General features: G+C 33.5%; 1 protein-coding gene across 1 annotated transcript in view; it reads right to left on the bottom strand.

Moving 5' to 3' along the window:
* Positions 1-15402, bottom strand: part of KYNU (kynureninase) — a 111532-nt gene that overhangs the window by 58901 nt on the left and 37229 nt on the right. The window contains exons 5-8 of the mRNA XM_007086408.3: positions 12806-12867; positions 11180-11251; positions 9932-10006; positions 7234-7380 (exon numbers count right to left, since the gene is read on the bottom strand). Coding sequence (XP_007086470.1) covers positions 7234-7380; positions 9932-10006; positions 11180-11251; positions 12806-12867 — 356 coding nt within the window. The remainder of the gene's footprint in view (positions 1-7233; positions 7381-9931; positions 10007-11179; positions 11252-12805; positions 12868-15402) is intronic.

Genomic DNA, 15402 nt, shown 5'->3' with positions numbered 1-15402 from the left:
CCTCCATTACTATAAGTTACTACTTAAATATTTACTGATAAAAAGAATGAATACAAGAACCAAATGCATGTCATTCTACTGTAGAGAGTATAGAGACATGATTCTCCTTATGCACTAATGAGAAGATCATATTAGGTGAGCTCACAGTGACTTTAATAGAATAGGTGTATTCATTACCATTTCTAGTAAAGATTAATTAATATTTAACATTCTAATATTAAACTGTTTTGGAAAAGGTTAATTTTTATGCATAAAAATTCATACAACATGCCAATTTATATTATAGTTATATATACAAACATATTTTGTACTAATTTTTCCTAGCTGATCCATTGCTCAAATCCCATGCAAGTATTGTTGATATTATTCTATCATAATTGTCCTTTACAGAGTTGATGCCCGATCTCTAATAATAGAAGCATCTCAGCCAAGCTTTCTGTAGAATTTTGAGGCTTGGTCAATCATTTGTCTCCTGATAATTGTTTTTAATAAGAATTTAGCCCTTCCTGGGGCGCCTGGGTGGCTCAGTCGGTTGGGCGGCCGACTTCGGCTCAGGTCATGATCTCGCAGTCCATGAGTTCAAGCCCCACGTCGGGCTCTGTGCTGACCGCTCAGAGCCTGGAGCCTGTTTCAGATTCTGTGTCTCCCTCTCTCTCTGACCCTCCCCCGTTCATGCTCTGTCTCTCTCTGTCTCAAAAATAAATAAACGTTAAAAAAAAATTAAAAAAAAAAAAGAATTTAGCCCTTCCTTAAAGATAAATGGATAGTTTGAAGAGGTGATCATTTATATGTGTGTTGTTTAGATGTTTCAGATTTTACTAAGTGATGTTAAAGCTAAACTATGTCTTTCTTCTTAGGAATGGTGTTTTCACTTATATTCCAGCTTATGTCTTACATTATTCTAGATCCAAAATTAATTCCTTTTTATTCAAATTGTTTGGGCTCTACTAGTGATTATTATTTATTAATAATTTAAGCAGCTTATGATTAGGTCTAAGAGATGTTTGTACTCATCCTCAGTGGAAAGTGACACAGGACAAGGTAGAAGCTAATAAATTAAAGTGCAGGTTTGCAAGATTTAGTTTTTTTTAGCCATCATTTGCATTTCAATTTTCAGTAGGCTAAAAGAAAACTAACATGCTAGAATGCATAGAAGTATAGTGAAATATAGTGTAAAAATGTGATAAATAAGGGGATCAATCATTCATTGATTGAACAAATATTTATTGGCACCCACTGTCTGCCCAGCACCATGAGTTCCAGTATGTTGTAGGCCATTTTATATGGCATGGAAGAGAGAAGGTGGAGTATAACCAGTTAGCATTGAGTTTTTTTAGGGATACAATTATTACAATTTCTATTATTCATTACCTAACCTTATAAAATTTCAATCTAATCTCTTGAGTCTTAGCCATGTTGTTTAGATTACTGTTTTGTATTCCAGTATGGAAGTGTCCAGTGAGAGTCTTTAGTTTAAAATTCTGAATATTTCACTTTCTGTCTAAGGATCCATTATTTCTTTTTCTGGTAGATTGGATATTCCAATATGACTTTTCTCATATATTGGTAATTGCTAACATTTACTTGAGTACTTACTAAGCACTAAATACTAAGTGTTGTGAGAATAGTAATTTGTTTAATTCTCTTGGGAAACGGGCATTCTTACCTTCCCCAGTTATTAATGGAGAAGTGAAGTGACATTGATAAGTTCATTTAGACAGCCAAACTATGATAGAAAGTAAGGGAGAGACATAAACGCAAGACCAGGTCTGACTCTGTCCCCACTATCTAAACTTTTTATTAATGCAAATGCTACCCTGCACCTCAGAATAAGTATCCTACTCCATCAGCAAGACAAAACACCCGAGTTCCAGGTGTGGCAAAACTAATAGCTCTTATTCTTGAGTGCACAAATATAGCTCATTTCCCAGAAATGTCCATGTGCTAGCCAATGTAATATAAGTGGAAATAAATTTTGTCATGGTTAGTGCTTTTAAGAAGTTCGTATGCTCCATTCACATCCTTTTATACCATTCATTTGGCTGAATCCAGACGGAGGCTCCAGGGTATACAAGTCTCTACTATAAGACCATAAAAGTTAAAAATTTCTTTACTCATGCTCTTTTCAAGCTACCACTTCAGACACAAACTTGAGTCATTGGAAACCTGGATCACTTCATGAGAGAAAGTGAATTCCTGGCCGCTGAATGACAATAAAAGGACATCTATCACAGTGAAAGCATTTATGTTTATTTATTTGTTATCAAGACCCAGTCTACCTAATATACCAAGAATTTCCATTGAAAATAACCTCTATTTGTTACCTTTTTTTTATCCTAATCCAAATTAAGAAATTACAATTTATGGGGAGTCCATTCATTTCTCCAGATGATCCAGAGATTCTCCCTTTATTCTCTCTCTTTATATTTCATTATGTTGCCTAATCAGTTTCCTGTGAATCATTTTCAAATGCTTTGTGAAATGAGGTAGAAAATAAAGTAAGAAAGAAATAAAAGAAAGGAAGCAAAAAATGAAAAATTAGGAAGGGATGGAAGAGGAAAGAGTAAATAAGTTTAAAAAAAAAAATGCCCCATGAGGGTGAAAATGGGAAATACTGTGGGTTGGTAACTCAAACTCTTTCCCAATCCCTTTTCCTTAACTTCTTTCTACTATAAGACCATAAAGGTTAAAAATTTCTTTACTCATGCTCTTTTGAAGCTACCACTTCAGAAGGCAATGAATCATAAGCAGAAATCTGCTAGCTTTTTCTGGGAATAATTTTGCACTTTGGATGAAAGGGATAGATTAAGCTGCATTGCTACTTCTCCTTCCTTCCTTCTCTCTGCCTTAAATAGAATTGTGATATCTGGATTTGGGACAACTGTCTTGTGACCGTGATGTGAGAAGCCCAAGAAGAAAAACAAGAGAGCCCTGGAGATGCCATTTAGACGTTACTCAACTGCTTACTGCATCCCAGAAGGCTTCTAATTCAAATCTTTAATCATGGGAAAAAGAAGTTCCTAATTTTTGGCTAATTTCCCACAGGGATTTTGTTTCTTAAAGTATAAAAACTTCATAATTGATTTAGGAATATTAAAGAAAAGACCAGGGGCATCTGGGTGGCTGTCGGTTGAGCGACCGACTTCGGCTCAGGTCATGATCTCACAGTGTGTGAGTTCAAGCCCCGTGTTGGGCTCTGTGCTGACAGCTCAGAGCCTGGAGCCTGCTTCTGATTCTGTGTCTCCCTCTCTCTCTGCACCTCCCCCACTCATGCTCTGTCTCTCTCTGTCTCAGAAATAAATAAACATTAAAAAAAAAAAAAAAACTGGAAAAAAAAAGAAAAGACCAAACCTGAGAGGATGTAATTAAGAAGTGATTGGTTGAAAAGGCACAGAAGAAGAGCATATTAGAGTTGCCTGTAAAGGTCCAGAAGGGTGGTGGCATGAAATAGTAGGAACATTTTAGGGGGATACAAACTAGAGCATGCTGACTTCAAAGTGCATGTAGGATTTCCAGGTTTAAGACACAGATGAGCATAAATAAACATTTTTGAGTGTGGGAGTACCCTGTAGTTTCACTTGGCAGTGAGAGTGGAACCTCGGCAGTGGTTAAAATCTCTAGGGATAGTAATTCAAAGGACAATGGGGAACAATTACGTTCAGTGGGTGTAGAAAAGAAGAAATGATTAGTAGAAACAAGTAATAGAATATGAAAATTTAGAAATAGAGACGTAAGACAGAGCTCCAAAATAGCGGGTTGGCCAATAATATGAAATAAAGTAGATGGCTTCAAAGAAAAAATAAAAATGTATCTTCAAATTAAGATCTATTTTTGTATGCTGACCTTCCCTTATAATGTGATTCTCTAACCTGATGTTATGTTTAATTTTCCTTGGCCTGCCCCACTTGTCACCACCTCAGGCCTTCTCATTTAAGAAAAGCCTCAGCATCTGAAATTTGTTACATGAATCAAAACTATAGTATCAACTGTTCTTTTGATTCATTAATTATTTTTAATTTTTAGATGATCACTAGAAATCTTATATTTTTTCTATGCTTCAAAATCAATTTCTATACCACCTACAACCAAATAAAAAAGACATAACCAAATATAAAATTGGGCAAGACACTTGAACAAGTATTTCATAAAAGACAGTACTCATGCAAAAACACATTTGAAAATCCCAACCTCATCAATAGTCAGGGAAGTGCAAATTAACACTACAATGCATTACCATTGCAAACTAATCAGATTGGCTATTGGTGAGGATGTAGAGCAGCAGACACTCTCATACCTACTGATAGGCATATATACCAAATTGATACAACCCTTTGGAAAGTTGGTTTTATTGATTAGGATGGAACATATGTATACCTTATTTCCAAGATTTTCAATTCTAAGTATATATACTTAACAGAAATTGGTGTGAATGATTACCTAAAAAAATATACGAGAATGTTCAGAATAGCATTTATTGCAATAGCCCTCAAGTAGAAATAAACTGCAAATATCTGTCCTGATTAGAATGGAAAACAGGGGCACCTGGGTGGCTCAGTTGGTTGTGTCCGACTTTGGCTCAGGTCATGATCTCACAGTTCGTGAGTTAGAGCCCTGTGTTGGGCTCTGTGCTGACAGCTGGGAGCCTGGAGCCTGCTTCAGATTCTGTGTCCGCCTCTCTCTCCATCCCAACCCTGTTTGTGCTCTGTCTCTCTCGGTCTTTCAAAAATGAATAAACATTAAAAAAAAGTTTTTTAAAAAAAGAATGGAAAACAAAAATATTGTGATCTATTTCATACACTATAACAATATACTGAAATGAAAAGAAAAACAAAACTACTGCTACCAAAAATCTCCACAAAATTACTGTTACATACAACACGAGTGAATTTCAGAAACATAATAGTGAGCAAATAAGACAGATACAAAAGAGGACATATTAACATGTTTATAGATGGACAAAGTTAATATGAATGGCTACAAGTCAGGAGTGATACCTTTGGTGGGACCTTTGGAAAAAGGCACAACTAAGAATTCTGAGTGGCATAAATGTTCTAGAAGTTTCTTAAAGTGGATGATGATTATAAGGGTTCAGAATAACTCAACAAGCCACTTATTTATGATGTGTGCTCATTTTGGTATATGTGCAATTCCTGTCCCCACTTTCCTTTCACATGATTTTGAAATAAAAACTATTCTTGTTGACTTTCATTGTTCCATCCCAAGATCATTTTGGTTCCTGCCATACTTCATTTCTGGAAACTTTCTTCTTTTTTAAATCTTATTTAGCCATTTCTCACAGTGACTCTTTTATGCCATTTTTTTCCCCAGGATTTCCTAACTCGTTTTTGACTGACACCTTTAATTTTCTCTCTGCCTTTGTCTTCAGCTTTATCTTCATAGACCACCCAAGAGAGCTATGTAAGTGTACATTTCAAATAACTTTTCTCAACATCCATTGGGAATGTGGGAAATTGTCTAGCAAGAAAGAGTATAAATGAGTGTTAGAATAATTTTGATAATGGATAAATTGAAGTCTACTCTGTCACCATTTCACTCGCATAGTCTCTGTCACTTCTGTGCAGTTACATTTAGATGGAACTGCTCATTCCTACCTTCATTTGACTGAAAGCTCAATGAGAATTTCATGTGGCAGGCATTTATTATACTTTTTAAGTAAAAGAAAGCCTGAAAAATACCAAGAGAACGGTTTTAGCAACCAAAGTAGTTAAGAATGAGAATTACCTGTGGCACCTAAGCAAACAAATTTATTTTGCTTTTAAATGGGAAATAAAAGAAAATATATATCTGAGCCACCTTCCATAGGTTTGTATTTGTTGAGGTCAGTAGAAGGTGCGAGGGTTCCCTAACTAAACAGTGGAATGTGTGCAATACAGTGGATACTTTACATTCTTCCTTCTCAACACTGGATTTATGAAGTGGGTCCTGTTGTCCCAAATTAACACTTGTGAAAGAGGCTCAGAAAAGTCAAGTGATTTGCCTGAGATCATATAACAATTAAATGACCTAGTTAAGGTTTAAAGCTCAGACTGTGATTCCAAAGCCCGTGGTCTTTCTTCTCTATCTTCCTGCCTCATTTCAATGAAGGTTAATGAGACATGCATGTACACTAAGGGGATCAGGGACTGCTGGTTACTCGCATAGCACTGAAAAATATAATTTTTTATTGACCTCTCTTTATTTTGGTGTTTAACATTTAAAGCCTAAATTAAGAAGACATTATCTTTATATCTTTCGTAATGCACCACCTTCACAGTTATCCATCAAACCAGTTGGAAGCCGTGGTTGGAAATTCCTAGAGACGGCGGATAACGGTGCTAAATTTCTTTTCATTAGTTCTATTCATTAGCTTCAATAACTGAATATATTAACTAGACCTCACACATATATTAATCCCATAACTTGTTAATGTTCAGAAGAAAATTCGATTGTCACCTTTTTAAATGCATAATTTCATTGCTGAATCACATAGAACTGTTATGTAAGGATTTTAAATACAAATTGTAACTGTTGAACATTGATCCTCTGATTTCCTTTTTCAGGCAAACAAACACTAAAAACACTTTTTTACAAACACTTATATAAAAAGATGCAGTTTCAAAATAGTAAGCAATTTAAGTGTGATTTAGTAATATGTATGGAAAAATTCTCGTTATTGGCAGGATAATAATTTCTCAACATTCTTAAGAACAAAGTGGCTTTTTAAAAGTACACTGTGTAAAAATTGACTGTTAATTTTTATTCTGCATCTCCCTTTCTTTGAGCACCTAGGGTTAAGTGAGAACTGAGTTATATTTAGAATGAGTTATAGCATGACAAAGTAGTAGGGTTGTGTTTCGAACAATCTTGGCATATGCAGTTATTTTCTGAAGTATTCTGTCTGGTGCCTGGTGATGGCGTAACTCAGTACAAATGACATCACCTGCATGCAGAAACCTCACCTGTCTTACTGATTAGAGGGAGAACAGAAGGTAGTAAGGAAGTGAGGTCATAGAAGTGACAAAAAGAGGTTTAAAAAGAGATGCCTCAAGCAAAAGACTACAGATTTTTTTTTTTTAATGTAAGACTTACTGTGTTGTTTTGTTTTGCTTTTAACTGTTGAAATAATTTTACATGGGTGCAAACAAAAAGATTTCACTACAATGTGCAGTTAGCATACTTCTCAGTAGAGTGATTTTTTTGGGCAATGTGGGAAGGAGAAAATGATGTGCATACCTTTGCTTGTCCAGCTTTTGTGATGGCAGGTATATTAAAGAGCTGTCCAGTATAAAAATGTACCCCACTGAACAGGATCACTGCAATTGAGTCTCCTTCCTTTTCAATTACTTCAAGGATATCCTCTGTTCTCAATGTTTCTTCCCCCTAAAGTCAAGTTAGACACAAATTACACCAAATCCACAATAATAAATTTATCACTTCAAATTTTCCAATCTAAAATTCACTTTGATGGAGCACCTGGTGGCTCAATCAGTTAAGCGTCAGACTCTTGACTTTGGCTCAGGTCATGATCTCATGGTCCTGGGATCAAGCCCCATGATAGGCTCTGCACTGAGTGTGGAGCATTCTTCAAATTCTCTCTCTCTCTCCCTCTCTCTCTCTCTACCCCTCTCCTACACCTGTGAGTATGCAGGCTCTTTCTCAAAACAAATAAACATAAAAAAAAAATAAAATTCACCTTGAACTTTTCCCACCTAAGAACAATCAAAGACAATTTTTTTTTCAGATTAATGGTCTTCAAAAATCTGACAAGAGAGCAGAATTTTTGTATGGTTTTTGTTATAAGAAATGATAATAAAATAATAAAAAAATGTTTATAAAGTAAAGTCTTCGCAAAACCCTACTCACTTGAGTTTTTTCTTCAGTTTTTCAATTAATCTTCAGTATCTCCATACCTACGAATTGTTTTCTCCTCCTTCCCATCCAGTAAAATATCAGAAAGTACTAGAAGTCCATGAAATATTAAATGGCGAAAATTTCTTGAAAATTATTATTTCATTTATCAACCTATCACAGTATTTTTTCCAGGATAAAAAATCCTTATAGATCTTTTATCTGAATATAACCTAATCAATATTTTCTGTTACTTTAAGGAGAAACTCTCCTCCACATTGATCTAAGGATCAAGATCCAAAAATGAAGGGAAATATCAATAAAAGTCAATATTATCAAGGTTAGTTTTCCCTACTTCTCTCCAGCTAAGACTAATTATTGCTTACTTAGAGAAAATGGCTAATTAATTTAGATTTGGTCTTGCAAACAACTTGAGCAAAAAGAAATCAGCTAAATAAATACAAAGTATCTACTTGTCCTAATCATTCTTAATCATTCATAAAGTTTTTATGAATTTTCTACTGTGCTAAATCTGACATAGTTTTGAAGTCAAAGTATAATTAACTCCATTAATATCTGAGGGAAACTCCTTAAGGTATTCATAAATTTTCCTTCAGTTATTTTAATTTTTGGTAACTGTTGCTATTTGTCCATTACTATTCCCGTGTTAGGCACATATATATCACAAATACAGCACACACTTTAATTTCTACTAGAAGCTTGGAACTTATTTACAAAATTGAAATCTATAAAAATGGTATCGATGCTGAAATCTCTAAATTGTTAACTGATGTATACTTTATATGTAAAAAGAATGATTTCAGTAATTGTAAGAAAAATTCTAAGTAAAATTAATAGCATGGTAATCCAAAACCTTTTTCTGGGAAGAATCTAATATATTTGTCCACCATAATTTCAAAAAGAAGATTAATAAAAGTATTATATATTAACAATCTATATATTTGAGGATTCAGTATAAAGCAAATAAGAAATATATTTTTTAATGGCAGAATGTGGTTCTCTCTGATGTTGAATTTCTCTGATCTCGTAATGCTAAAGAATGCTCCCAAGATTATGATTAACTCATGAGGTTCCACAACACTTGTCTCTCTTAACATTAAAACGTCTGGTAAATTAGTGGCTATATTCATTTTTAGTAGAAATTAGCAATTTTTATATGAGGTATGAAATAGATATGCTGTCACAGGTATGAGAACTTTCTATTCCATTAATCTATTGCATGTTGGCAAATAGAACTAAATGGAGTAGATTTTAATTTCTCAAAGTATTCTGGATTGAAAGAAATAATTGTTCAACATTGGCTTAAGAGCCTGGGAGCATCATTTGTGAGACCTACCATTTATTCTGTGTAAATCTCTTGATGCCAAATTACACAAGCTACAAGGTTCATATGTCAAAGTCTGTGCAACTTAGCCTTACATACATCTCTATTAATGTAAAGTGCACAGTATTTTAGATCGTAAACATATGTCAAACCTGATTATGTGTTTCCTTTGTTACCTGTTTAAATATGAAGGTATTGCAGAGAGATAAAGTAACTATCTCAAAGTCCCTTGCCCGATAAGTTGATGGGTCTGGGATTTCTGTGGAGCGTATTAGCCAGGCTGAAAAGCCCAAGTCCTTTCCACTAAACCATATCCCTCTTTACACCCGCTTTGAGTCAAGCACAAAGGACAACATCTGATACTTAGAGTAAAAAGAGATATTTCAACAAATATCATTTTAAAGGCATCCATAAGTTATGGAGCTTGAAACTGAAAATGATATATGTAATTTGCCATCCTTTCCATCTCACTGAAGAAAATGAGAGACTCTAGTGGTATTCAAAGGAAAATAGTTTGCTTGTAACATGACTATCCCTTGAAACATGAAAATAAATACACTTCTGAATTAATTCTCCATTGTAAGCAAAATTAGCTAACAGTAACAGAAGTATAGGTCTTTTATATTTTCTTGAAAGTTCTATTAAAGTAATGAAGATAATAAACTTTTGAGGACACTGAAGAAAAAAATCAATCCCAAATAGAAGCATAATGAATATTTATTTATCTTTCTCTCATACCTCTCTTGGCTTTACAATCCGCATACTCTTCTCAATGTTAAGTCCATGTAGTTGAAGCTGTGACTCAACAGCATACTGGAAAAGAAGAATGATTTATTAAATCAAGTCCAATGCACAGAAATACATTAAAATAACTCCAAAAAGAGATAATAAAATGACAATAAAAGCACACTATTACATTAACTTTAAGGTCAAGGTTAAAAGTGACTAAACAGAACACATCAGAGAAGAACTGCTTAATATAGTTTATACACAGGAATCTGAACATTCCTTGAAGCACTACATTTTTCATCTAGACTTTAGGGTGTTCCAAGTGGTTTTTAGAAGATGTTTTGTCACCTAACTTAAGTCAAAAATGGAGCTTACAAAATAACCAGAGTGAGTACTGTGGACTTGCTATGTTTGAAATAGAGTGTAAAAAGGGTTTACCCTAAAAAGAAAGGCTTTACCCTAAAAAGAGTAACTAATAAAAGGAAAGAAGATCAGAAATTTCCCTTCCCTGAGCCTACAGGATATGAATGGGAACAGGAAATTACAGGGATCCTGAATTTTTCTCAATATTAGGGTTTTCATCCTTTTTAGTGAAGTAATGGCTATTAATATGATTAAATGACTTAAAATTACAAGATGTGGGTTAGAATAGTTAGCAGTGATAACAGAAAGACAGAAATCAAATTTGTCTAGCACTAAATCTGAAACACGCAATACACTTTTAGTTGTGTCTCTGTCTGGAACAATCAAATTTCTTAAAGTAGCAAGATTTAATGAACAACAAAAAAAAATTTTAATCTTTAATAAATATTTTTTTCAATAATAAAGCAGCAATAATTATGCTAGCATGCTATCGACAAATACAAGTTTATATCCTTATTCTATGTAGCTGAAGGGGTAAGCACTGGGGTATGTATTGATTTGATTTCATAAAATAAAACAGCAACAAGAGTTAATAAAACATTTATAACTGCACTTGATTTAAACCAGCAGTTCACTCAATGTTTTTAAAAAGACTAATAAATCAATGTTCCCATTCAATCCTTTCCTCCCCTAACACATATTTCACTTGAACAGAAGGAAAAAAAAAAAAGCTACATTCTATATTTTAAAAATGCCTAATCAAAAGCACTTGACAGATGTTTTTATTGTAAGGTTACTTGAAAGAGATTAGTGAATAAACATTCAAAGCAGGCAAATGGTGTGCACCTCTAGGAAGAGTAGAAAGAATATAAATATAATTTGAAGAATCCTTACATGATCTGAAGGGAAGGCTTTGGCTTCCAAAAGAATCTTATACCGTTTTGGTGTAGGCTTAAAAAATGATAGCTGCAATGAAATGGATTTATTGAGAAAAGCATTAATGCACAATTTATACCTGTGTTCATTGTATACCACATTACTTAATTACACATCTCCAGCATTACTTAATTACACGTCTGCATGCCTATCAGGGGTACCTTTGCCAATTAGCCTTATTTCCAATGAATTACAAAAAAGATAAAGATATTGTTCATTACATTTATCAATGGAAAAGCAAATTTGGGAGACAATGTGAATCAGATAAAAACAAATTTTCAAACTTTACCTAAATTTTAATTGATAAATTGTATTCCTAGTGCTTTTAATGGTGATTTCTCTATCATGAGGCTGAAATATCATGTTATATATAAATCTTATTTATATTGATTTATCTTAGGCTGTTGATTTGGTTTCTGGTACATAATATTTCCACTGCTTTATGATTTTATGAGATTTTATTTTAGGTCCAACTAAAAGTACCTCAGGCCTGACATGAGACATTTGGCATTTTAGAGGCACCAGGGAGAAGTGGCTTATTTGTTCAGGGGGGCCTTTCTTTTCCCCCCACAGTTCCTAGAAGATAACAATAACAACAATAGCAAAGGAATGATTGCTGCTGTTAACTCAGTGTTAATCATTGGCCAAGTGCTAAAGCAATTTTCACATATCACATTTCACCCTTGTGTATACCTGCAAGGTAGGTACTCTTGTTCTCATTTTCACAAAGGAGAAAATGAAGATTTAGAAATCACTAAAATCTTGTCCAAGGTCAAACAGACATTAAGTTACTTAGCTAAGAATCAAACCCCAGGGCGTCTGACTTAAAACTATGCTATTTACCATCATGTTTAACATAATTCATGAACATGTCCCTCTGGGGATATTTCATAATCATTTCTTCATTTCATTAAAATAAAATATTAATACAGTCATTGTGCACCTTGGTTACATAGACATGTTTCCAAAAACTTGCTTAAAAATGAAAATATTTTTCAAAGCATCAAGCAGTTACTATAGGCACCATATTCCAAATCAAGAATATATTTGACATCGTAAGGTATACATATTCATTAAGTACTTAGGCAGTATGAAACACTTTAAATACAGTAACTCATTTAAGGTATTAGATACCTTTTCTCCAAGCTAGTTTTATTTTTTAATTCTTTTTTAACCTACTCCTCCAAAATTAATCTACAAAAACATAGCTGATCCATAATCCCACCCTGCTAATGTCCAGCATACTGGAAAACTCTTTCTGAAAACCTCAGTGTTTGCTGGCATTTGTACATCATTGTTTTGTGTGCTTGCAAGCAGTTTTGCTTTTAACCCACTGTGACTTTTATTCCTTATGTTCTGAGATAAGAACTGTTCATCATTTTAAAGCTCTTAGCAAGAGTCAACTCTCCCATGATTATGAAGAAGCCTTTCTATCATAGTCCAGCATTTCCTGGTAAAAATGAAAATAACCTCACAACTTATTTTTAAATAAGTAAACCACCAGATGCTCATGAATTAAAGATAGAAAAATGTCAGATTCTACAAATGAGTGTATACTAAACATTGGTGGGAAAGGAAACTTACCAGTAGAAGATGTAAATTAACAGTCAAACCATTCATTAGGGCTATTTCTTTCTCATTGGCTCCTGCAGAGTAAACATATCATAATTTAGATTTTTCTATTCATGCTAAAGTTACTTGGAAAAACAAAGTAGGAAGGCTTTGCTCCTTCATCCTTAATGCTTTTAGAGATAAGGACATATTTGATGTGTCATCACAAAGAAATGGAAGTTTTCCCGCTTGACTCATTTTGCCAAATGATATCTGGACTCATGCACATAGCTAGCTAAAATTATATTTACTTTTTGATATAGTAAATAATAGCAACAAAATAATGAAGCATTTGCTTTTTCCTGCAAACTAAAAATGATTTATCCTATTATCAGGTAGTTTACCAAATTCCCACAGAGTACATTTTTGTGGTAAGTGTATCTCGAAAGAAATCAAGGCCAATCACAGGTTTAAAGCTGGTTGTTTCAAATGTCCAATTAAAACGCAACTTTAATAAAGACAGCTAGTTTGCCAAACATAATTCACTGTTATTGCAGTGAGACATATAGTAGTTTATAAGACAAAAGAGCTAGGAAGCAAAATACAAAGACCTAAATAGCTCTGGGATTTATTCATACACACCGAGATACAAGATAATTAATATAGATAGGTATCATCCGGTGGAGAACAAAATTAATATATCCACTACACAATCATAATCTGATCTCATTCTTAGTAAGGAGGGTTTGAGTGCTAGAAATAGACCCAGAGACAAAACATATATTGGATACTTAAGAACTCAGAGTAATACAACAACAATAATAATACTTCCTTATTTTTAGTTCTTATGATGTCTCTTAAAAGCAATTAGACCTGTGGAATAGGAAAAATCTATTTAACCACCACTGACAAAAATGGGTGACTTAATGTTTGTAAAGCTGTATCAGGTGTTAGAGAACATGTACAATACAAATCCCATATTTCATATCCAAAGAGATATTTCTGTTAGAGTTCCATTTTAAAAGAAGAGACAATAAGTACAATAATTAATCTAATTTATAGATAGATTTTAGGATAAATTCACTTGAGGAGAGGCCACTAGAAATAAGTTTATAACTTAGAAATTTATATTTCAACACAGTCATCTAGTCAAGAAAAACTTTATGTTGCATTTAGCAGATAGATTTCTCCATTTGATCATTTGATGTGCAAGGTTGGTAAACAATTGGTTAGAGAAATATCCCTAGTCATTTGTTAAGGTGAACAGTGTCTGAAGTCAAGAGTCAGTGAGACCAATCTCATTCTACATTCCTAGCACTAAATAAAATTTGTCCTAGACATACAAGATAGATATGAATATGATAACCTTATGTTGCATATAGTGGCATATGTCTTCTCCTACAATATGAAAATCCTTTGGAAATATGTAAGATAAATGCTGCCAGCTTTACTATATTTGTTTCTTTGCATTATGGTATGACTTTTTACTGTTATTTCTAAAACAAAACATTAAGATATCTAACGTAATATTATCTTTAATTCTCTGAAGCTAATTACATGCATCGTTTCTGAAAACCATTTATTTCAAAAAATATTTTGGCAGGAAAAGTGAAAGGAGAAAAGGAAGGAAAAGTAGTATAAAGAGAGAGGAGATTTCATAGATACAGAAGCATCTGAAAGAATGTAATGAGAAGAAAAAAGAATTCAATAAGTTAGTTACCACAAAATGAAAACAAAGAAATAGAAGAGGCAGGAAGGGAGGGAGACTTTCTGATGAAGTTTAGACATCCTATTTTTGCTTAACAATTACACTCTGATTAAAATGACTGTAGATTTCTTGAAAATTTTAGTCCTCTAAACAATACAGTGTTCATTGTGGATAACCTAATTTTTTTTTTTTTTTTGTAAAGAATGTAATGAACCGTTTGTGCTAGGCACAATTAATGTAGACATACATTTGACCCTGCTTCCAGCCCACCCCAGCCCCCACTTTCAATGGCATACTAATGGTTGGATCAATTCTTTGTAAATAATCCCTCACTGTCTTGAATAATTTATCTGTCAGGATACACAAAAATTATCTTATCTTAGAGCACTCCAAATTCAACCAAGTACTGCACAAAAAAGATCTCCTCACCTGCTAGTGAACTTTGTGAAGGAGACAGTCTATTTAATGTGTGTGCATACGTATGCAGGTATATGTGAGGACGGTGCAAATATTAAAGTTTCAGAACATTAATGGAAATGTTTATTTCAAATATAACCTAAAAGCACTGAAGAATCAAGGGTTCTTAACATCAAAGGACCACAAATCAGACTTTTTTAGCATATTTTTAAAGGAAAATTTACCTATTTGACCTATCTTTTGATTAAAATTGCATTTCTGAAACCAATAGTTGTTCTTCTAAGATATTTCAGTATCATCATCATGCCATAAGAAAATTTTAAAAAATTAAACAAACTGAAATTCTTTCAAGATGGTTTTCCTTGTTCTTTTTCTTTTTCCTAAGAGCTTTTTTTGAATTAATGTTGACACATCAAGAACTATCCGCATTGCAGGGTAAAAACATTTTTAAACTTCCTAAAAGCTTATCAAGATTTGAAAATCTTTACTTTAGAAGATCACCCTC

Source organism: Panthera tigris, chromosome C1 (genome assembly GCF_018350195.1).
Source record: "Panthera tigris isolate Pti1 chromosome C1, P.tigris_Pti1_mat1.1, whole genome shotgun sequence".
In the NCBI taxonomy this organism is placed as follows: Eukaryota; Metazoa; Chordata; class Mammalia; order Carnivora; family Felidae; genus Panthera; species Panthera tigris.
The sequence above is the reverse complement of the archived record's forward strand: the minus strand, read 5'-3'. Positions and strand labels throughout refer to the sequence as shown.